Genomic DNA, 25,312 nt, shown 5'->3' with positions numbered 1-25,312 from the left:
ATAACACATTATCTTTTTCTCTCTTATCAAAACATCAACCCATCATTTCCTCATAAAGAATTATTTACTTTAGTGAGTGCTCAAGGTGCAATCATTAGTCAAAATCCTAATGGGTATGATGTAAACATTTGTTTTAAGTCATGAAAAATGGTATTCCAATACACATGCATTTTGGTTGACCTATTCTAGAAAGTTACAAAAGTGATATCCCTTTTTTAACTTCACTTGAAAATTGAAGTATTACATATATTTCAATTTTAACCAATGCACACACAACTTTTAAGAAATTATATCCCTAAAAAAATATATTGGGGTTAGATTGAATTATTTGGCTATGCTCGTGACTTTACATGACTCTTGTTAATGTGATGAAGAGAATAAAAATGTTTTGTAAATTACAGGACTCTTATTACTATAACAAAAATAGTAAAGTATTAATCATTATATAATATATTACCCGTGCTGAACAATCCTTTCATGTTGCTGAACAATCCTTTCATATTTTATACACTTAATCTCATTTTTCTACATCCTAGTTACAATTACTAATCATAATCACTTCATTCTTATTAAAAACATAATTTATAATATGTTATAATTATATTATATTTTTTTAAAGTGCCAAAAATATATTGAATATGATTTTTAATAGGATTAAAATTACTATTTCCAAATTATTAAATATAAAAAAAAAATATTAAAAAACTGGTCAGAAATTGACTTACGGGAGTAAATTTCTAGTAGAGAAAGAAAAAAAAAATCGATTTCTAAAGGTTTGATTTATGTATGTAACAGTAAATTCATCTAGTTTAAATAAAGTTGGTAGGATCTACTTGGACATTTTTTAATATTTTTAATTTTATTGAAGAAAAGCAAAAATAAATTTTAGCCACCATTTTAGTATTATAAACTTATATTTTAAATCATTTTTAAAATTTAGAGAACTAAATTATTCTTCTTAAAAGGTAAAGTATTAAACTGAACATAAAAGATAAAAGATTAAAAGTATAATTTCATCTTAAAATTGTGTAGATTAGAAAAAAAGTATTATTAGATATTTAAACTTAATTTTTAAATGTATTAATATCTGTGTAATTAAGAAAGAGTTGGAAGAGTTTATATGAAGTCTTGAAATTTGTTTTTAAAAAAACAACCTTAATTTGTAAACAGAACCGGGTCAAGTAGAACCCGGTTTGAATCACCAGTGAGAGTGACAAATGTGTTAGTTTATTACAACTAGTTTATCACCACCACTAAGGGGATCGATAGCACCTGTCTTTTTCTGTATCTGAAGCATCTTCAAGCTCTGAATCTCCAATGGCTTCTCTACTCAACATAGTTTCGGTTCCACCAAGAATATCACCACCCTCACACACCAGAACTCTTTCACTTCAAGCGCGACCCGTTTTGCCACCCTTTTCTCTATCATTTTCCAGTGGGTGACTCACAATACTTCTTTCTGGTTGCTCTTTCAGTGAGCGCTTGTGTGTTCTGTATACCCTTTTGGGCCTTCTTTTTGTTTCCTCACCTCCAATGTGCTAACCAATCATGCTCCTAATAGTTTCTCAGTGACCAACATGGCAAAAGTTGCAGTTTTTATGTTATTTCTATGTGGCTTCTTTCAATGGATTTGAAAATTTTGGTGTTTGTGTGGACATTGCAGGGAGGAGATTATCTATTAGAGCAACAGAAACTGATACTAATGAAGGTGTTTCTGGGTTTTATAGTTTGATGTTGCTGTTCATTTCACTTCCCATTAACTTTGTTTTCCTCACAGAAAGTTTTGTTTTTTTGTCCCAATTGGTGGGGTGCTCGATTTGAGCAGTTAAATCTCAGCCCCCCAGTACAGCACCATCTAAAGCTGGTTCAAGCTTCAATCAGCTTCTTGGTATTAAAGGAGCTGCCCAAGAAACAGTGAGTCAACCGAGACAGTATTGCAATTGCAATTCACTTTTCAATATCTGATGCAGATTTTTTGATAGAGTAACTGTACTTATTGAATCAATCTAAATTACTAAAATTCCAACCACTTGATTCCTTGAGCATGAATTTTGCTTGTGTGTGTTTGTGGCAGTTCATGGCAGCTCAAAAGCCTTTATATATACTCAAATAAGTGATTGGTTAATTACAGTCATAGAATCATTCTGTATAAAGAAAATTGCAACAATTTTATTTCCACTTGACAGGGTCTAGCTTGCAGTTGCAGTTATGATTTTGTTGCTATATTTGATATTAAGGAAAATTACAAACAAATGTCGATAATTGCAGTCGTAGAGACCCCAAAACCTTATTGCCTTAAACCTTGTTGAGCTAGAAATTTTCTTCACAAGTCAACTTAACCACTGGATTTGTAGTTGGTTTGAAAGTATTATATATCGTTTTGAATATGTCAAAACCTAATCACAGTTAACACACACTAAACACTATCAGCAGAGTGTCGTACAAAAGCAAAATTGCAATTATTGGATCACATGTTGAACTGACCTAGTTTTCTTAGTTGAAATTTGATACTCTGCTGGGTTTGCTTATTAGCTTACCTTGGAACAGAATTTGCTTGGGTAAGTTAATAGATTCTGATAATGGCATATTTAACAATAATTAACTACTTATATTGTCTCCGGTCTTTTTTATAAGAAACGCTCGTAGTGAATTAGTTGAGAACAATTAAAGTAGATAAGTTAATTAATTCTAATTAATATTATCAGAAATTTAAATTTTATTTCAAAAATACACAAAGAATTAAATGATTAAATGATTAAAGTAGTGATAATCTTTATTTACATTACAATAAATTCAAGGGTTGTTTTCTTTCTACAAATGATTGTACTTAAAATATGTAAGATTGAACCTACTCAAGGACTGAAAAAAAGGTGTTGTCTTGTGCAACTAAAATGGCAAACACTGCATCCTTGGTAAAAAAGATAGGAATTTGAACTGAATTGCTGATTGAACCATCATATAGTAAATTGTCTATATATTTTTATTTGCAAACTCCTCCAAATCTGGTATTGCACTGGTGTGCTGTACATTAATCTGAATGTCTCTTTTACGATCCACCAATGTCAATTACTCTATCTTTGTTTTCACACACATTATTGAAAGATAATTTTAATTTTTAATATCTTGGCACATAGCAAGGTTGAATTTGGCTCTGAATTACTGGCAATTACATCTTCTAGTTAATTGCATGGTAAACTAATTTTCTATAACTCTTTTTGAAAAATATTAACCTTTTATAATTGATTGTACAGAATAAATGGAAGATCCGTCTTCAACTTACAAAGCCTGTCACTTGGCCCCCATTAGTTTGGGGTGTAGTTTGTGGTGCTGCCGCCTCTGGTATTAAATTCTATCAATTAGCATAATATTAAAAGTGACATGCATGATCACAAAGAGTTTGGTCCTGCATATTGGTCTGATAATTGTTCACACACGTTCAAAGTTCTATATTTAATGCTCATCTTTCATGGTATAGATTTGTATATTTGATTTGAAACAACTTGTTGAAGTTCTCAATCTACTGCGATCTCTGGGCAGGAAACTTCCATTGGAATTTTGAGGATGTTGCTAAATCAATTGTGTGCATGATGATGTCTGGCCCATTCCTGACAGGATATACACAGGTTATGTATTTTTATTGATATAAAGATTTGCCAGCTGCTAGGAGTATCACTATCACACTGACATAACTGAATCTGATTATTGGGCTGTTAATTTTTAGACTCTGAATGATTGGTACGACCGAGAAATTGATGCAATAAATGAACCTTATAGACCAATTCCTTCTGGGGCGATATCTGAGAATGAGGTATTTGTGAATCTGAGACTGATATATCTTTTCCAGTTGCCATGTGTTCACCTTTTTCTCAAAATTCTGCAGGTAATCACTCAAATATGGGTGTTGCTGCTTGGAGGTATTTCTCTGGCTGGTATATTGGACATATGGGTGGGTACAAGACGCCATAGTCTCATTATCCATCACTTCTGAGTTCTTACTGTCAATTATCAGAAGCTTGATTGATAAAAGTATTCTCTTTTACAGGCAGGGCATGATTTCCCTATAGTATTTTACCTTTCAGTAGGTGGAGCCTTACTTTCCTATATATATTCTGCCCCTCCTTTAAAGGTATGTTTCAAAGAATCTCCTGATATTTTTTCTTTCTATTTTCTATTCCTTTTGCCAATGATGATATTTGACCAAGTTCTACATTTGTTTCTAGCTAAAACAAAATGGATGGATTGGAAACTTTGCTCTTGGAGCAAGTTACATTAGCTTGCCATGGTGGGGTACCTTCTACTTTGATAAATTCTAATTCATTGTTATAGATTTAAACTCTTACCCTGTTTGTATACATGTCGGTTTTAGTTACCTTTTTGGTTTGTTTTTTATTTATCTACCAAGAGATAAATGACTTACTGAACAAGAGTGGTGCTTAGCTTTTTTTATGTGAGACGCATCTGAGAGGCCAATGAATTTTTTACATAATGTTTTATATGATATAAAATTTAAGCTTTAATATATTCTTGGCCTTCTAATTTTTTATTTTATTTTGGTCTTTGTTATTTTATTTTAATCCCTATAAAATATTCATTTTTGTCTTTATCCTTATCTTATCTAGAACATTTGTTTTTAGTCCCTATCTAATATTTTCCAAAGTGACTAATTTAAAATAAAAATATATATTATAAGTATTCAAAAAATGAACTACATGTTTTACAGACATTAAAATAAAATAGAAATTTTACAGTAAACTAATCTATTATGGGGCATAATGCAGCTGCAAGGTTCATTCACTTCCCATGCACCATCAGGTGGGAACTTGGTACATCGTGCCACCCATTTTAAATGTAGTGTACTCATTCTAATCAACTAAACATGAAACTAATCTGAATGGTGGATTTACATTGAAGCCAACATATTTTCAAACACACTGAGCCTTTTTTTCCACTTGGTAGGATTGGCAAATGGAGCCATTTTTATAATATGATAAAAATGACTGCTCTACGATAGCATTTTTTTGGGATGTGACAAGTATTGCAATAAACATGTAACTGGGTCAATCCTACATTTTATCAACATAGAAGTATGATTAATCTGACCTTGTTTGATTTACTATTATAAGTTCTATTTTCTGGACTTGCATGGTATCTCAAAATGTTGATCGATTTCTTACTGACAGGTGGGCTGGTCAGGCTTTGTTTGGGACTCTTACACCAGATATAATTGTTCTCACACTCCTTTACAGCATAGCTGGAGTAAGTTGTATATTCTACATGACATTTTGTGGGAAATGATAATCTGTCAAATAATACCGTACACTGTTCATTAACACTTATCACATTACAGTTGGGAATTGCTATTGTTAATGACTTCAAAAGTATTGAAGGGGATAGAGCTCTAGGGCTTCAGGTTTACACTATTATCCTCTGCCATTCAATAACAGTACTCTGAATTTTTTTATGTTTTAGAAATTCTAATCATGCACGGTCACTGTGTAGCTTCATCTGACTTTTCTATTGACTACCTTGTTTGAGTAGTCTCTTCCAGTTGCTTTTGGTGCTGAAACTGCAAAATGGATATGTGTTGGCGCTATTGACATTACACAATTATCTGTAGCTGGTAAATTTTGATCCCTTTAATATAGACAACTAAACACTCTATAATTGTGTTACATTACAGGCCCCATAATTGGCTATATCCTTATCAATAACTGTTCTTGGAGATTTGCTTTATTCTTTTTGTCTAAACCAGAGTTATACCACTTTTTGTGTTGTCACAGTCACAATTTTTTTTTTTTAATTTCTTTCCAAACAAAGTCTAAAAAAAATACTAGCATGAATATAAAAAATGGCTTCTGGTGTATCGAAGTTGCACTGTTTAATATGGAGACAAGCTTTTTCGGAGGGTTGAGGATTTTTGTTTGTCTTTCCTTTTATGTATTTTATGAAGAAAGGGCAGGGGCAAGCCGAGGTACTCGAGTAAATTTCAAAATATAATGTTGTTATTCAACAAGTGAAATATTATTTTTCATATCGTTGTAAACTATAACAGATTCTTCATATCATGCAATTTTTTTTATCATTCCTATAGACAATGCATTTGTTCTTTTCGGTGATAATAATATAGAAAGTTAAAGTATCATGTTTCAGATGATTCTTGGATTCTAGTAAAGCAGTATTTTTCATTAGTAATCAACACTTAATTTTGTAAGAAAGAAATGCAAAATGGATTACATTCTAATGCAAAGAGTTTTACTTACATTTACGGTTGCAGGGTATTTACTTGGGGCTGATAAACCGCTTTATGCGTTGGCTTTACTTGCTTTAATTATTCCACAAGTCATATTTCAGGTAAAGCACGCTCTTACACGCTAAAATATTAGTAACAATCATGTGACTGCTACATGCTAAACTGTTCTTATCATCTTATTCCTTGCAGTTCAAGTACTTCCTAAAGGACCCTGTGAAATATGATGTTAAATATCAGGTACATAATGAATGCTTAAATATAGTTTACAAGCATTACAGAATGGAGGTTATTCATAGGAATTGGAGATGATATATTAGCAATTATTCCAACTTTATCTAACATTCTTTTTCTTAAATTTTCTCAGGCTAGCGCACAACCATTTTTGGTGCTTGGTCTGTTGGTTACTGCTCTAGCAACTAGCCACTGATCTTCATGCCCAAAAAAGCTACCAAAGGGGCATTAATTCATATATAATAAAGAAGGGACTCACCGATTAGAAGGATAAGAGTGACATACCTGCATTCAAGATATGTGACAGCTTTTGTTTCCCCTTATCTTTCTTGCTCTCTCCTCTTATCCCCTTGTTCAATTTTTGATTATTTTAGGATGAGAAGAGGTTTCTCTTTAGGAACCTTTAAAGGACTATGAATTGTACAAAGTGTAGACACATTCCCTTGAACCACGGGCCCTTTTTACCTATCTTTTATTTGAGATCAAATTTAAAGCTATTTTCGGTATTCTCTCGAGGTTCATCCATTTCACTTTGCACAATCCTTTTGTCATATACTTATTCATACAATTATAAACACCACAAAACATAGGTCAATCGTGTGATTTTCCACCACCAGTATCACTCTTTTCTCTTTCATGATACTCTCCATTCGTTCATGCTAATGAGAAAATTTATTCCCAAGACAAAACTTGCCTTTATTGTTAGTTTCTATCTATCCTCCTTGTTCCTTAATATTGTTAGGATAAACTTTCATAAGACCACTCTGAAAACTTGATAAAAGTAGACAATACACAACATCATTGAACATTAAGTAAACGAGACTTAACTGAGAGTTTAACACTTCAACATCACTACAATAAACATACCCCATTTTTTGCCCTAAGATTAAGACTGCCTAAGCTTTCCTAAAGCTGAAATACTTAGCATTGCTTCCAGAAAGGAGCATCAAAACATATTTTTTATAGGTATCATATCACTGCTACATCATAACCCAGATACTAAACAACTACAACAAAACACTACTTCCTCAGACATTTTTTAGTTTTTCTTAAACTTGGACTCATCGATTTCTATGCCTTCCTCTTCAGCACGTTCTCCACCGGACTTGTCCATGGTGCTGAGCCCTCCTTTGCGTCCCATCTCTTTGTACCCTTCTTTCCCCATCTGATCCTTCCTTGTCTGCCCTCCTTTGGTTCCCATCTCATGATACCCCTCTGACCCCAGCTGCTGCTTCCTCGTCTGCCCTCCACGGCTCCTTCCTACACATACATTCACATCATAGAAACTCATCTTAAAGTAAAAATTAACATACATGTCTTTGCTTCAATGAAAAAATTTGACAATTAAGTGTTCTTGAGAAAGAGAAAGAGAGAGAGGGAGGTTGCATGCATGCATGCCTTCAGCAAGATGTTCTTGAGCCTCTAGACTCTTCCCTCCAGTTCCACCAGGAACCACAGTTTCGCCATGCTTTGCCCTCTCATCAAGTTCTTCACGGTTTGCTTGCTTTGATGCCATGTTAATTACTTCAACTAAAAATTTTCACACCACAGACAAAAACTTCAAGATTGTTCACTTGCCTGAGGTAGAAACGTTCATCATCTTTTTATAGTGTGTAAAAGTATGCATGCAAAGGAGTAAACTAATGCAGAGTGATGAATATAGCAGTAAAAGATAAGCCCAGATTGTTATTATGGACACTTGGCTTTAGGTGAAAGATGACACGCACTTATAAGGTGACACGTGAATATGACATATCATGACACATTTGATTCTTTGCCTTTAAACTAAATTGTGAAATAATTATTATGTTATACGAAATACAATTTGTAAAACAGATAGATTTATTATGTGATTTTGGAAAAAGCAGAAGTGTACTTATACTTACAATAATAATAATAATAATAATAATAATAATAATAATTATTATTATTATTATTTAAATGAATGGTTAAAAAAAGATAGATTAAATAGTTGGATTGAAATGGAAACAAATCCACCAATTATGCTCGTAATTTGGTGGTCTTTGAATTTATTTTTAATATATTTTCATTTTAATTAAAATTTATTTAAAAATATAAGATTATGAATGCTGATTAAATAAAAAGCGAAAACTAAAAATTGTAATTTACAATAAAATTTTAACTAATACTAAAGAACATTCAAAAGTCTATTGATGTAGCATTTAAAAAATCAGTAATAATTTGACACAAGTATCCAAAATTTGTTTGGGGCATGTATAATGACTATTTAATTATGAAATTAGACAATTTTTATTTATAATTCTTAATAATATACCTCCTTTTTTTACATATCCTTTCAATATTTTCTCTACTAGAAAAATATTTATATTAAGGAAATAATAATTATAAAATTATATGCAATTATTGTATGCAATATTTGACGATATTGTACCCAATTATATGCAATTAATTTAATAATTATAGAATCTCAGGATTAGTATCCTACCTAATTAGATTGTAATTTGGAGAGAGGAACTCCCTATACAGTGATGTAATATACACATAAGAAAATAAGAAACATTTTTTCTTCTTACCATTTTGTATCATTTTCTATCAGAGTACCGATCGTAGTGCCTGACAACCTCTTCATTTTTATCCCCTAAATAAAAAATCATGTCTGACAAAGAAGTCACCAGTAACGAGTCCGATAGAAACCTCGTACAACGCTTCAGTGCCGAGCAAATTCAGCAATTGGCAAGGACTATTTACTCGCTCAACAATAACGGTAAAAGTGACACGTTTGTTAGCTCTGCAGGTCTGCTTGCCCATAACTCCTCTTCTAATTCTGCTTTTACGAAACCATGGATTTTGGATAGCGGAGCAACCCATCACATTGCATCTAATTCACAATTTTTCACACACACTTCATCATCATTTATTTCAAATGTTAATCTGCCCACAGGCTCAACTGCGCCTATCTCATCTACCGGCACAATTAAATTCAATGACAAAATCACTCTCAAAGATGTTCTTTGTGTTCCTTCTTTTAATTTAAATCTCATGTCCATTAGTAAGATAACCAGTTCACTAAATTGTTGTGTCGTTTTTACTCCACATGGTTGCGTTTTATAGGACTTGGCTACGGGAGGATGATTGGCTCGGGTAAACAACACGCAGGCTTATACTACATGTCCCCTCTTCCAAACCAAGCCCACGCATCTCAAATATCGACCGATCCTGATTTATGGCACAAGCGCCTTGGACATCCTTCTCCGGCGTGTCTACAACTTGTATCTTCCTTACTACCTATCCCTATCAGTAAAAATCTCATTCCCATTCATAATCATTGTAGTATTTGTCCCAAAGCTAAACAGACAAGACTACCCTTTCCTTTAAGCACAATAAAATCTCATTCTCCATTTAATCTATTGCATTGTGACATTTGGGGTCCTCATAAAACCCCAACTCATTTTGGAAAACGTTTTTTTCTCACTATAGTCGATGACTATACTAGATGTACTTGGCTATTTCTTATGAGTCACAAATCTGAAACCCAACATCTCTTAGAGTCATTCATTACATTTGCACAAAATCAATTTCAGGCATCTATTAAAACTATCCGCGTTGACATTTGCGTTTACACTCCTCAACAAAATGGAGTAGTAGAACGCAAACATAGACATGTTTTAAACACAGCACGAGCCCTCCTATTTCAGTCCAATTTACCATTAGAATTTTGGGGAGAATGCGTTTTAACCGCCACATATATCATTAATCGCTTGCCATCACCTTTACTAAAAAATAAATCACCTTTTGAGCTACTATATAATCAACCACCTTCACTTTCTCACCTAAAAAAAACTTTTGGTTGCCTCTGTTACGCAACTGTTGTTTCACCTAAGCAAAAATTTGATCCGCGTGCCCGACAATGCATCTTCATTGGTTATCCTCACAATCAAAAAGCATACAAATTATTTGATATAGATGCAGGCATTTTTTTTACAAGTCGGGATGTCATCTTCCATGAAAGTGTTTTCCCATTCTGCCAACAGTCACAGACACAATCCTCACCTCCATTACAAGGTATTTTGCCCACTATTGACATCCCACTCCTGTCCAACATTCACTCGATCAACCTTCTTCTCCTACTCGTCACAATACACCTGAACCTCCATCAAACCAACTCTCTTCTCCTACTCGTCACAATGCACCTGAACCTCCATCAAACCAACTTTCTTCTCCTACTCGTCATAATACACCTGAACCTCCAGTAGACCAACCTTCTTCTCTCATGCCAAGAAGTTTAGCACCCATTACCAAACCTTCTCCAACCGACCTCCCTGTTCGACGATCCAGTCGCACATCAACCCAACCTTCCTGGCTTCAAGACTACGTAACGGGATCTCAAGCCAATCATTCGACCACTGCCCAAGACCCGACCGAATGGAACCAGGTATCCTATGCATCATTTTCTTTCTAATTCACGATTTTCTTCTACACATAGTGCATATCTTGCCAACATCACAGCCACCAAAGAACCTCACACTTATGCTCAAGCTATCCTTGATCCAAATTGGCAAAAAGCAATGGACGAAGAGCTTTTCGCCTTGCAGCTAAATCAAACGTGGACCTTGACACCGTTACCCGCTGGTCAGAAACCCATCGGATCCAAATGGGTCTATAAAATAAAGTACCACTCAGATGGTAGCGTCGACAGATATAAGGCGCGCCTTGTCGCAAAGGGGTACACTCAGATTGAAGGTGTTGACTATTCTGAAACTTTTTCACCAACAGCAAAATTAACAACTTTGAGGTGTCTCCTCACCATTGCAGCAGCCAGAAATTGGTTTACTCACCAGCTAGATGTGCAAAATGCCTTCTTACATGGCACATTGCATGAAATTATTTACATGGACTTGCCACCCGGGCGTCATCGACAAGGGAGAACATTGTATGTCGACTCAACAAATCCCTTTATGGTCTCAAACAAGCATCTCGAACATGGTTTTCAACATTTTCTCATGTGATTAAATCTGTAGGATTTCAACCGTCCAAGACAGATTACTCTCTATTCACAAGACAGAATAATTCATCATTTACTGTTCTTTTGATTTATGTGGATGATATTCTTTTGACAGGAAATGATTTGACAGAAATTCAGCGTATTAAAGATGGTTTATTACAACAATTTCGCATTAAAGATCTTGGAGACCTAAAATATTTTCTAGGGATTGAATTTTCCCGTTCCAAAGCTGGTATTTACATGTCCCAAAGAATATGCGCTTGATATTTTGCAGGATACGAGACTCACAGGTGCTCGTCCAGACAAATTTCCAATGGAACAATACCTAAAACTCACACCAGACGATGGAGAGTTATTAAAGGATCCAGTCAAATACAGGCGACTCATGGGACGACTTATATACCTCACGGTTACTCGGCCTGACATAGCATTTTCGGTTCGGACCCTAAGTCAATATATACAAGATCCACGGAACCTCATTGGGATGCCGCAATTCGAGTACTAAAGTACATCAAAGGATCACCAGGACAAGGACTGTTATTGCCATCCGAAAACAATCTGACATTGACAGCTTATTGCGACTCAGACTGGGGAGGTTGTCAGACAACTCGGAGATCAGTATCTGGATATTGCATTTTTCTTGGTTCCTCTATTATCTCATGGAAGTCAAAAAAACAGACAAACGTATCAAGATCATCAGCGGAAGCAGAATACCGCGCAATGGCCAATACTTGTTTGGAGATAGTTTGGTTGCGATATCTGTTGCAGGAACTTGCCAGCTCAACTTTTCTGTGACAATCAAGCGGCATTACATATAGCAGCAAACCCGTATTTCATGAACGCACAAAACACATTGAGATAGACTGCCACATTGTGCGAGAAAAATTACAAGCTGGGATAATCAGTCCTTCATATGTACCGACACAGTATCAACTCGCAAATATTTTTACTAAGGCATTGGGTAAGGAACGATTTTTGACGCTACGACACAAGTTGGGGGTTCTTGATCTTCACCTACCAACTTGAGGGGAGTATTAAGAAAATAATAATTATAAAATTATATGCAATTATTGTATGCAATATTTGACGATATTGTACCCAATTATATGCAATTAATTTAATAATTATAGAATCTCATGATTAGTATCCTACCTAATTAGATTGTAATTTGGAGAGAGGAACTCCCTATACATGCAGTGATGTAATATACACATAAGAGAATAAGAAACATTTCTTCTTCTTACCATTTTCTTATAGTTTATTTCCTACAAACCTTCATGCAAAAAATTATTCATAGAAAATACTTGCAATTTTTTATTGTGAAATATTTTCCCTAAAAAATATACATGTATTTTTTTGAGAAACATTTTTTGCAGAAAATACCTACGATTTTTTTGTGTACAAAATTTAGGATAGAAAATCGATATTAATACTTGCCAATTTTGCTGCATCAATTACTAGAAAAAAAATTATTACCTGTAGATTTTTCTATAATTTCTTTTCACAGAAAATATGTGATTTTTTGTCTGAAATATTCATTGCAAGAAACACCTATCCGAATTTTTTTTGTAAAAGGCTTTCCTCAAGAAATATATGCAAATTTTCTTTTACAAAATTATTTGTATAATTACTATAAAGTGTATGTTAATTTAGATATTTTGTTTTTCGAATACAGTTTGTTGCAGTGTTGTTATTCTATTCTTTAGGTTCCAATCTCTTTCACAATCTCTCTGCTTCCTCTCTTATGCCTCTTAATATTCTATTTCAGTATTAATGCATTACTAACTCAGGAACCACTGCAATTTATTACAACAATTTGATTCAAACTCTTTTTCAGTGTCAATTAATTGAATCTAATTTCAAACAACAAGAGACCAAAATAAAAACTATAGTTAAGTTATTAATAGATAGTATTAATTAAGAAAATTTATATATTAATTTAAATAACTATGGAAATAAATCTTGTTTAGTTATACATCAGATTAAAGAAGGAAACCTAATTTGATTAATATAAAAACTGTCATAAAATGAAATAAAAAATAAACACGAAATTACATAATTTCCAAGAAGGAAGATTCAAATATATAATATAAGGGTTGGTATATTTCTCTTGGAGTAATTATTCAAAAAAAACAAGTATGTTTACTTTTCATTGTTAATTTTTTTAAAGTTTTGATTTTAAATGGACAAATACATTAATATAATTTAACAAAAAATTCATAGTTCTATATTGTTTTTAAGGAGCCATAATGGTTTGTTAATTTCCAACCATACGATTAACCACTGCAATAAATAAATCCAACTTTTGGTCTTAAAGAAACAGAGTGAAAATATTTGGATTTATAAATCAAAAGCTGAGTTTAACATGAATTGTAGAATTTGTCAAATAAAGATTTATGAAAGTGAAAGAAAGGTTTCTTTCTCCTTCTCTCTCTAGTGAGAGTAAAATACGTTTAAAACGTTTAGTACTTTGAGAATCAAGTAGAAACGCTGAACAGTAACAAATCTCTTCATTTTTCATTCCTTTATATTGCTCACCAAATACACACTATTTGTAGTATCTCACTATTATGGAGTTGCACCAAATATAAAGCTCCATCACTTGAACTCTCTTACATGTGTTTAACCCTTTTGTGTTCTCTCAATGAATGTGGTTAGGGATCTATTCAAAGAGGTTTCAGAGAACCTTAACAAGTTCTCAACACTGCTGCTTGCCCTTATTACAGCAACAACAAACTCTGTGTTCATCAAACACCACAAGCAGATGACTCTTCTGGTTTGGACCATTGTTCTATACTCCTTCTTGGTGATTGCTGGAACAATACTGAAGATGCATAATAGAAACCTTCTTCCAATCATAATCTGTGGCATGTTCATTGCGGGAGGTGCTGCTTCATTTCTGGTTTTGAGTTTCTTCTCATTAAGTATTGCTATTATCAATTTGGTTTTGTGGGTTGCAATTTTGACATTGGTTGTTTACATGTATGTTGTTCCTCAAAGAAGATCGTGTTTGCTTCCTCTCTAGACAAAAAACAGAGAACCACAGCCAAACTCTGTTCACACTTGTTTATTGTCATTGTTTCAAAATTATGCTTTCTGTGGCATCTGTTATAGTTTTCTTTGTTTTTTATTCTTGCGTTGGAAAGAATCTGTACTTTGATCCATGAAATAGTAACTTTCTTATTTTTACTTTACTGCATGAAATAGCTTCTTTTATTCATAAACTCTAGTACAATTTATACAGATTTTAGACACATTTAATTGCTTTAGAATATAGTGTGCAGTAGTATTTAATTGTGCATTCCACTAATTTTTGTTAGAGATCCAATAATGTCGATTATAAATTAAGACATTTAATTGTATATAAATGTGTACAGATTTAGTCAGAGTTTTATGAAATTGAGTTAGGTTTAAATTTCATTTGTAATGTAATATGTTTCATAAATGCACAAACATATGATCCTCACCCTATTTGGAAGTCTTTTGTTTCTTTTCCTTATAAAAAGTGTCCATAAAAATGTTGAGTCACAACTCAAACTCAAGTATAATACGTTTGGTTTTAAACTTAGTGTTTCTCTTTTATTAACAAATAACATATGAGGGTATGTATCGATGTCACGTTGACCAAGAAACGTTTTAGAATTGTGAACCATTTATCACTGCCTTCAGAAATTCATGTTGGGGTTTTAAGATATCAAAACTTTTTTATAAAGTGACATTCATATTGGCATAAATTAAATTAGTTTCGGATCCAATAAATTAGAAGAAATATTTTTCAAAAAAGAATATATCAAAGAAATAAACATAAATATTTTGTGCGACAACATTTGTCAGTTCTAAATTTACAACATTATACAGAAATCAAAAAATATAAACAATAGTAATGAACTTTAGAGTTAATAGAAAAAATATAAATTCTATTGAATTCTATTAATCATATTCAAACAATATTTTTTTTACTAAAGTTTATTTCATTGGGACTTGATATAAACTATTTGAAAATTAAAAAAATATAATATGTCCTTAAAAAAGATCAAGATATATTTAAATTTTAATATTCAACTATGAGATGTGTTATACAATAATAGCATGCATCATATATAGTTTAAATATTATTTAAAATAATTATATTCAACATTTTTAAGACACCAAAACAGTTTTAGCACTTTCATATTTGTTTACTGAAAAATTTAACACCCAATTATTTAAAATGTTTATGTAATATCGATAAATATAAGAAATAAAAATAACATTTTAAATATGAAAAAAACAATAAGTTCAGTTTAATTTATTACTTTGTAGATGATTCTAACCTTGTACCTATATGGACATCGAGTCAAATATTAAAAAACTACTTTTATTTAAATAACTTGCTTTTAAAGCCTAATCTAACATGAGTCACAAATGGCACAAAATACATGTGTGTTCATATCTATTTAAACAATCTTAAACCATTAAATATCAAGTAATAAGTTTGTAATATTGAATATCAATTTTTTTTATATACTTATTTTTACTTTTATAAAATAAATTTTTTTAATGAAACTAACATTAATTAGTATTGTACGATAAAAAAAAGTAAACAAATAGAATTAGACAACAACGCACTCTAAATTTTATTTTTGAATTATTATTATTTTGATTTTAGTATTTTATATAAGACTACAATAATTGATTTTTTTTTCTATTTTTTATGTCATAATATTATTTTACTTTAATTTTTTAGACTTATATATTAAAAATAAACTTTTATGTACTATAATATGCTTCGACGTGTTTCTAATTTTAGATCAATAAATTCAAATTATTTGATATAACTCATAAAATGAACTCAAGCAATTAATATTTTATATTCTTATCTCCAATTATAATTACATTAGGTGTATATATAAAATTCTTTTTACTTAAATAATATGGTCATAATTCCACTAAACACAGTTTTCAAACATTATGAGTCTTAATAAACATAAATAGTGGAAATTATTATTTTCAGAATGATTAAATTTGATTTGATTGCTCAAACATATTATTGAGAATATTTAAAATATATTCAAAAGTGATGTGAGTGTGAATGTAAAATTAAGAATATAAAAAAAAAAAAGTATAAAACGTAACGCGTTTAGTACTTAGTAGGCCCCGTATGAATTTTGAGAGTAATTGTATTTGTTTTGAGTGACCACACCAACATTTGTCCACTCCACTCCTCATAAAAGTATACCTTAGCGGTTTCCTAAATTTTATCTCTTTATAGAAAGATGAAAAATAATATTATTCCATCAAAATCCAAGGTTTTTCTTTTATATTTTTGTACATTGATGAAAGAAAGTTTTAAGTTACTTGTACCGGTAACGGTCGTACAACTGATATCACGTCTCGGTTTTCATCACGTCTCGGTTTTCATTACTAGACCGATCAAAGGTAGTTAAGGCTCATGTCCGTAAGGTCGATCGATAGCTCAAGTCCAATTACACTCAACCAAGGTTAGGGAACTTAATCCGTGATTAGGAGTTAGATAATGCAGCCTTAAACACAATCCAACTCCTTAACCTAACCAAATAAAGAAAGCTCACCAAAGGTAATATAAATAGCACATGTTCCAAGAATCAGGTACGTCATCATATAACGTGTTATGAGAACGAGTACCGAACGCCTTTGCTGACTTGAGCGTCGGAGTGTCTTCTGCAGGTACCCTTCGAGTCTGGATTACAAGAAGGCCGAGAGTCGAAGCTAGGAAGGAAGAGCGAGAAAACTGCAAGGAAGGGAGTTTAAGAAATGTACGACCGACCGATAGAAGGAGATAGAAAAATTCTCTCAATAGTTCTCTAGGTCCAACCTGATGGGAAAAACGCACGCGGAAGCAACACACACAATCATGAATCAACTGCAGAAAAATAAACGACACAAGATTTAACGTGGTTCGGTCGCCAACTGCAACCTACATCCACACGGGCAACTATTAGGTTTACATTATATCATGTTGCACACCAATTACAAGTACAATGATCTCTTTAAATAGAGATAAATAGAGATAATAAAGGGACATAATAATTAAGCCCACTCACTAAACATGTGTCTAGTCAGCCCAACCCAATTGGTCCTGGCTTCATACCCAACAATCTCCCACTTGAAGCCACGGAACAATGCTCACCTACGCTTCAATTGTGTACATGGTGTCTTGTCAGCCCAACCCAATTGGTCTTGACTTCATACCAACAATCTCCCACTTGAAGTCACGGAACAATGTTCACCTGCGCTTCAACTGTGTACATGTACTTCTGTAATTTGTCGATGGAACTCACTGTTCCACCTCTAGTTGCCACCAGCCTTCTTAATCATTTTGAAGACTTCGTTAAAACTCCCCTGAGTTTCAACACGTCAGTCACTGACTTGTTCTCTGTTCCTACCGACTCCCACTTACAGGAACTGTCAGATCCTGAAACAACCTGAGTTTCAACACGTCAGTCACTGACCCGTTCTTTGTTCCTATCGACTCCCACTTATAGGAACTGCCAGATCCTGAAACAACCTGAGAACAAACACTCTCCATATTCAACAAGAATTTTTCTGGAGAAGTTTCAACCGCTGGAATACTGGTTCTCCTAACCCACTGTCATCTAGGAACCTTAGCTGAAGCACGACCCGTGCTCCCACTGCCACAAGTACCTCTGACTGGTCTACCTGAACCTTTCCATGCTCGTTCATCCTGAATCTGACTTGTGGCTCTAGGTTTCTCTCTTGTAAAGACAACCCTCTTCTGCCCACGAGATTTTGTGAACCGGACTTTGTTTATCTTCTGAACTGGGATGGTCACTCCCTCAGACACGGTAATCTGACTATATACAATGAACCTCTCTTTCTTTCGCAGGCCATGACAAGATTTCCCTTGACGACCTTCCACTGTTGATTTCCGAACTTCACTTCATGTCCCTGTTCGTCCAACTGCCTAACAGAAATCAAACTTTTCCTCAAGCTTGGAATAACTCTGACATCCTTCAAAGTCCAAAAACCAACTGGTAAGGGTGGCAAAGCGGGCCAGCCCGCCCCGCGTTTAGCCCGCAAAAATGCGGGACGGGTTGGCCCGCCCCGCAAAATTATTGCGTGTTAGAATTCTCGACCCGTCCTGCATAACAGCTGGCCCGCGGGTTTGGGGTCAGCCCGCATTTTTTTTAAAAAAAATTAAATATTTTTTTTTTACATTTTTTTCTTAAAAAATTGTCAAATTAAACCTATATATTTGTTATTATCAAACCTAATTTTTTTTCTTCCTTTTCAAACATAGTCAAACATAAAAAAAATTAAACATTAAGATAAATATCAAATATCACTATTCTTCCACTTCCAAAACATTAAAAATACTTAATTCCAAAACATTAAACATAAACATAAACATTATTGACATTCTTCCATTTCAATAACATTGGATGTCGTCTTAAAAGAAATTTCATCCATTTTTTCATAATTATAATCTTCCTCATCATCTGCACACATTAAAACAATGACAATTTTTTTTTCTTGCGGGTTAGCGGGCCAGCCCGCCCCGCACCGTTGTTGGCCCGCGCGGGCTAATGCGGGTTAGCGGGTTGAAAAGGTCAACCCGCCCCGCGTTTTTTACTAGCGGGTTGCGGGCCGGCCCGCATGACCCGCCCCGCTTTGCCATCCCTACCAACTGGTGTCTTCAACACTATGTCACCCATGCCCGCGTAACATCAAGAGTTCTATTGTCCGCTAGTCTTACCTTTCCAAAGTCTCCAATAACTAGATTCTGCAATGCTTCAGAATCCATGACCCAGGAATCCACACTGCTCTCCGCGCAACAGACTAAGAGGTCCTCGTCCGCGGAATCTTCTGCAATGCTGACTTGTTTATCATTTGGGCATTGATTCCTGAAATGCCCCTCCTCCTTGCAGTTCCAACATGTTACACTTGAGCAATCCCAAGTCTTTGACTGACTCCTTCCTTTGTTCTTGCTCCCACTATCTCTGATATTTCTCCTACCTCTCATGACATATAACGATCCACTTGATAATTCCCCAGAACTCCTTCTTCGAACATCCTCGCCAAGAATGAGATCACGAATCTTCTCAAAAGTGAATCCATCGGATCCCGCTGAACTTGTAACTGCTGTAACCGTTCCGGACCAACTGTCAGGCAAAGACGATAACAATAGTAAAGCTTGAACTTCATCATCGAACTTAATGCCCACTGACATAAGTCTGGCTAAGATCGAATTCGTTTTATTGATGTGCTCAGTAACTGAATTGTCTTCCTTCATCCTTGTGTTTACCAATTCTCTAATCAGAAACACCTTGTTTGCAGCAGATGGCTTCTCGTACATGTTAGACAATGCTTCCATGATACCTTTCGTTGTCTTCTCCTTCAAAATGTTGAACGCAACATTCTTACTCAAAGAGAGTCGGATAACGGACATAGCTTTCCGATCCAAACCTGCCCACTCTGCATTAGACATCTTTTCTAGCTTGTTATCCAAAGCCACGTCCAAATCGTTTTGAACTAGCAAATCCTCAATTTGAATTTTCCACCAACTGAAATCTATACCATCGAATTTTTCAATTCGGAACCTCCGTTCTTTTGTCATCTCAAATGACTAGACGAGATACTCGGTACAACTGATTTCAGATCTTGGCAATCTTTTTTTTTTTTTTAAATCAACAACACAAAAATTGCACCACCCAAAATCACTCACCAACAGACCTGGTCGCAGTCCCCACTGCCCTGGTGCTCCGCACCACCACCGTCGTTGGTCACCGCTATTGTGAAGCAGATCTGGGAAGCCCTAAGCCTTAGGATGCTGCTGCAACCCCTGCAAAACCCTAGCTTTGGGATGTTGTTGCCGCCTCTGCGAAACCCTAACTTTGGGACATTGTTGTCGCCTCTGCGAAACCCTAACTTTGGGACGCTACTGCAACCGCAATTTTCACATCTCGTCGATTAATTTCTGCTGATCGGATCTCTGGTGTGTAAACGAACCAAGGCTCTTGATACCACTTGATAGGAAAAACGCACACGGAAGCAACACACACAATCATGAATCAACTGCAAAAAAATAAACGACACAAGATTTAACGTGGTTCGGTCGCAAACTGCAACCTACATCCACACGGGCAACTATTAGGTTTACATTATATCCTGTTGCACACCAATTACAAGTACAATGATCTCTTTAAATAGAGATAAATAGAGATAATAAAGGGACATAATAATTAAGCTCACTCACTAAACATGTGTCTAGTCAGCCCAACCCAATTGGTACTGGCTTCATACCCAACACAACCCTCACACAAGAACAATACTCGAGATTCAAACAAGAACAATACTCGAGATTCAAACATGTTTAACAAGTTTAAAACCTTACTCAATTATGCAAAATCAAATAAAATCAAATCAGTTTACACATTTTTAAATAAGAAATAAATACCATTATATATTTGTTTTATCTATCATTACATAATAATTGGTTTCTAGCTAAATATACAACCTCAAACTTAAATTTGTTATTCATATTTCAAGTTCAAAACCAAACTATCATATTAACTTGTTCAAAAACTTCATCAATCTCTAATTCATATGTCACTAGTTCAATTCCAAATTCTATAGCTTATATTCAAGTTTAATATAACCACTTTACTAATCAAAACAATTCAATAAAATTTAATATAATTAGCTTCATAATTAATAAAACACACTTTTCATTTCAATCAACTCTTAATACCTACAAGATTCTCATATTCTCACTAAATACCTATTCTAACAAAAAAATCACGTAGTCATTTGTTAACAAAACCCTCACATGCAAATCACACAAGAAAAGTAGATTTGATGTTGAGGAAAAACAAAAATTTACTTTAATTGAATTTTTTTATTGATCAAATCACTTTATAACCATTTCACTAACTATCAACTCTAAAAAAAATTTAAAACATGAGGAAAAATAAAATAAAATATTTAAAATTAATCAGTTAAAATTTTAATTTATATATTTAATATAAAATAGAGTCATAAAGAAACATCTCTAATAAATCAACCGTTCAGGTTTCACACCAACTGTTTCAAAATAATTAATATTTAAAGGTATTTAAAATACAGTAAAGGAGAGGAAATGAACTATAATAGTATAAATATGAAATACTTAGCAATTTTATTATAAAATTTTATTGACGAGCAAAGTTAAAGAATGACAGAAAGCAAGCTTTTTATAGCTTTATAGGTATAGTTAAAATCTTGATATATATTATAAAAATATAATTTTCGTTTTATTGTGATTTTATAACATAAATATAATTAATTGTTTTTAAGGAAAATATCAAACTAAATCCAATCCCTAGGATAAAAAAATGAAGGTTGCTCAGAAGAATGTCTCATACACCAGAAGGTGAGAATATGTGTAATTGACCCATCAATTACGACAAGTTTCATCACAGCAGCCTTCGAAATATGCACCAGCCGGGAATCGAACCCGGGTCTGTACCGTGGCAGGGTACTATTCTACCACTAGACCACTGTTGCCTCTTGTTAGCTCATGCATAAATATTTGTGAAATAACGTGTTCATGTAATTTATTAATTACTTTAAATGACGGAAAAGTTAATAGTAAGTGCAGAACTAGGTTTCACTTCACCCAAACACTCAGAACAGTAGATGTTGCCAACATCATGAAGAACAATGCTATAATTTCACTAATTCCGGGCTATACTTCTACTTTTTTATGTGTATATATTAAGAATTTAATTACCAGTGATTCTCAGATAAAATAAATAAATAAACTTGAGGATCCAGATTGATAAAAATCACAAAAGGTCACTTTCTTCATCGCACTTAAAGATACTTTAACTTATAATTGTAACTTATATATATTATTTATCAAATTATAAATACTCAATAATCATTTATATATTTTTTCTACTGGAAATAAATTCGGGAATTGCAACTCAGTGAGAACTGCGTGTTTTTCGAAAAACAAGCTTTCAGTGGGTTTTCGATGAGAGAGGGAAATGCATCTACAAAAGACTTTCTGATGCTTAAGTCGGTAGAAGATGATAAATTTTTAACAAAGAGCTAAGGGTAAGAGTATAAAATAGAGTTTAATATGTCCTTTTACTTAGAGAGTCATCACTTATTTATAGGTCTTGTTGCATTTAAACTATTAAGAAAAACATTGAATGGTTATCATGATATATAAATGGATTTTAAAATAATAACTATAACTGCTACTAACATATAACCGATTGATGGTTTAATTTATGTGTATTAAATATAATATTAAACAAATAGTTATTGTCTGAATATATCTGGTCGTAATTGGAATATATATATATATATATATATATATATTTTGTTTAATTTAACTTTGGTTATCTTGATTTTTATTAAAAGGTTCAAAATTTAGAAATATACATTGATTTCAAAAGGAAAAACTATTGAATATTAATATGTTTGATATTTTGTATAAATTTTATTGTTTGAGGGTAGGTAGATTTCTTCTCATTCTTCATCATAATTGGATGTTTATATTTTTAAAAGTTTAACTTCACATTCTATTAGATGTAAGGTAGTCTCTAACAATATTGGAGTAACGACTAGTAAATTTTGGGACCATGTAACAAATTTAGAGGACTAATTAGCAATTATGAAAATTGTATATCATTTTCAGGAATTGTTTATCAATTTTGTTTGTGAATAGTAGTTTTAGCAGTAAAAAAAAATTGCGTAATGAAAACAAAAAAGTGGAATCATTTGAATGACATGTCAAGTAATATAAAGCTTATCAGAAGTGAATAAGTATAAATATTCCTTGTGTGTATAACTATATAAAAAAATAAACATATTGATGAACTAAAAGCTAGTTTAGGTTATGTTTGTTATACGATTTTAATAAAGGGTAACAGGTACAACCAACCATTTTGAAAAAATAATAATCAGGTTGTTTGTGAAATAACATGTGATATAAATTATTGTAATTTAAAATTTTGATATATGTTCTCGAACGGAGTTGGAACCAAGAGAACTATTATTCTCCTTCTCGATTGGTTGGTCTGCCTCTCTTCCCTTCTTCTCGAAACTCTCTTTGCACTCTCCTATCACTCTTTCGTAAACTCCAAGTTCGGATGGTACCTGCAAAAGACACTCTGACGCTCAAGTGAGAATTCGGTGTTCGGCCCTCGATGTTATTAGTATTGGATGATGACGTACCTGATTCTTGGAATTTGTGTCTATTTATATTATTATCATGGGCCTTTTGTTATTGGGTCGAATTATGGATTTAGATTGTGATTAAGAGTGTATTACCTAGTGTTTGATCACATATTAGTCTCGTTAATCCTCTGTTTGGGCGTAATGATTTTGGTCGTGTCAGTCGGTCTTGACCGGCTGCCGGACCTCCAAGTGTCGTACGGACCCGACCGATACACTTGCCCTTCAGGCTCGAGCAGCTTGAGTCCGAAGAGTCTTTCTGACGATTGCGCTTTCCGAGGCAAGATGTGACATAGGCGACGCCGAACACATGACGTGATGTGTAATGGTTACTTAGGGTTTTTTGGCACAATTCGTTGTGGGTCGTTGGATCGAAGAAGATTTAATGGTTGAGATGAGAGAGATGTTCACTATTCCTCTCTCCTTCGAGGCTATAAATAGTCGCCCCCCACTATTCCGTCTCACTGCTTGTTTTCTTCGACTCCCGAAACCTAATCACTTTGGCCAGGTGTTTTCCATACATTCTGAGAAGTTAATCATGTCTTCCTTAGTTCTTTGTCTTCCTCTTCTCCTAGTTCCTCCATGTCTGAACCTCTGTCGGTTGGGGAAATTCAAACGTTGCCTTGTGGAGACTTCAGTAAGGGTAAATGATTCGAAAGACGATGTTGACCGGTCAGACCTTGTCGAAGAGTCATCCTATCGTTCGAGATTTGACTGGGTTGATCCCAAGGTGATTGGATTCACCTCTGTGTTTAGGGATTCATCTTATATATTCGCTTTTGTAGATAAGTATAACATTTTGAAACTGGATGCTAATGATAGCATTCTAGCAATGATTATTGTCATCTTACCGATACCATTTGTATCGATTGGCCTCCTTCAGAAACCCTTTTTATCTTTGTTTACTCTTGTCTTTTTTTTCTTCAGATTTACCTGTAGTGCTTTCTTTTGATGACTTCATCATAGGTGTCCTCCGGGCACTTAACATTGCTCTCTCCCAACTTCATCCTAACACTTGGGCCTCTCTTCAAACCTTTTGGCTCACATGTGACATGTTTCACCTTTCTCCGACCCCTTCCACCTTTCTTCACTACAACACCTCCCACCCGACCAACCCCGTTAGCTGGCTATTACTTATCATTCGACTGGGTAACATTCTGTTTGTCCCCTACACCACTTCATATAAGAATTTTAAAAGGGAAATTTTTCAAGCTTTTTGTTGAGCCCGAGGGTAAGGAGCTTTTCATTGATGAAAACGGCCTGTCTAAGTTTCCTTTGTATTGGATCAAGACCCCTACCCGGTTCAAACAATGGCCTTGAGCACCAAGGAGCTAGAGGTCTATGTTTGAAAATCTCCCCCAAAGGCTCCCTACCCGAAAACTATTAAATGTGTATAACTCGTCCTAGCGGTGTATCTCATGGTATGTTTGCATTATTCTCAGTCTCAGTCAGTCGAAATTGTTGACTTATGTTTTTTTAGTTGATGCAGACATTATGACTCAAAAGGCTCCCCAAGCGGGAGATGTTCTGGTTGCATTCCATGCGAGGCCCTTGGCAAAGGCAAGGGTATCATGGAAACGATTGCGGCAGGCAGCCCTAACGCTGTTGGGGTGTCCGGTTCCTCAAGTGCTCCTACTGAT

The 25,312-nt window shown here is 34.0% G+C and overlaps 2 protein-coding genes and 1 non-coding gene across 3 annotated transcripts; 1 reads left to right on the top strand and 2 right to left on the bottom strand.

The window, feature by feature from the left end:
* Positions 1–1,145: 1,145 nt before the first annotated feature.
* On the top strand, positions 1,146–6,990 carry LOC137824125 (chlorophyll synthase, chloroplastic). The gene is made up of 15 exons (XM_068629584.1): positions 1,146–1,435; positions 1,664–1,708; positions 1,826–1,914; positions 3,252–3,339; positions 3,538–3,623; positions 3,722–3,808; positions 3,881–3,946; positions 4,043–4,126; positions 4,221–4,282; positions 5,181–5,256; positions 5,348–5,410; positions 5,539–5,620; positions 6,275–6,351; positions 6,440–6,487; positions 6,615–6,990. The coding sequence occupies exons 1-15, from the start codon at positions 1,318–1,320 to the stop codon at positions 6,675–6,677; spliced, it is 1,134 nt and encodes a 377-aa protein (XP_068485685.1). The 5' UTR covers positions 1,146–1,317; the 3' UTR covers positions 6,678–6,990.
* A 292-nt stretch (positions 6,991–7,282) lies between these two features.
* LOC137824126 (protein SLE1) lies at positions 7,283–8,091 on the bottom strand. The gene is made up of 2 exons (XM_068629585.1): positions 7,880–8,091; positions 7,283–7,741 (listed from the first exon to the last, which is right to left on the bottom strand). Exons 1-2 carry the CDS (start codon positions 7,995–7,997, stop codon positions 7,521–7,523), a joined length of 339 nt encoding a protein of 112 aa, XP_068485686.1. The 5' UTR covers positions 7,998–8,091; the 3' UTR covers positions 7,283–7,520.
* Positions 8,092–21,918: 13,827 nt separating this feature from the next.
* Positions 21,919–21,989, bottom strand: TRNAG-GCC (transfer RNA glycine (anticodon GCC)). The gene has a single exon. It is a non-coding gene; the product is annotated as a tRNA-Gly (tRNA).
* Positions 21,990–25,312: the final 3,323 nt, after the last annotated feature.

The sequence above is a fragment of the Phaseolus vulgaris genome, chromosome 8, assembly GCF_000499845.2.
Source record: "Phaseolus vulgaris cultivar G19833 chromosome 8, P. vulgaris v2.0, whole genome shotgun sequence".
NCBI lineage: Eukaryota > Viridiplantae > Streptophyta > Magnoliopsida > Fabales > Fabaceae > Phaseolus > Phaseolus vulgaris.
Note: the sequence above shows the minus strand (reverse complement) of the source record. Positions and strands in the feature narration are given on the sequence as shown.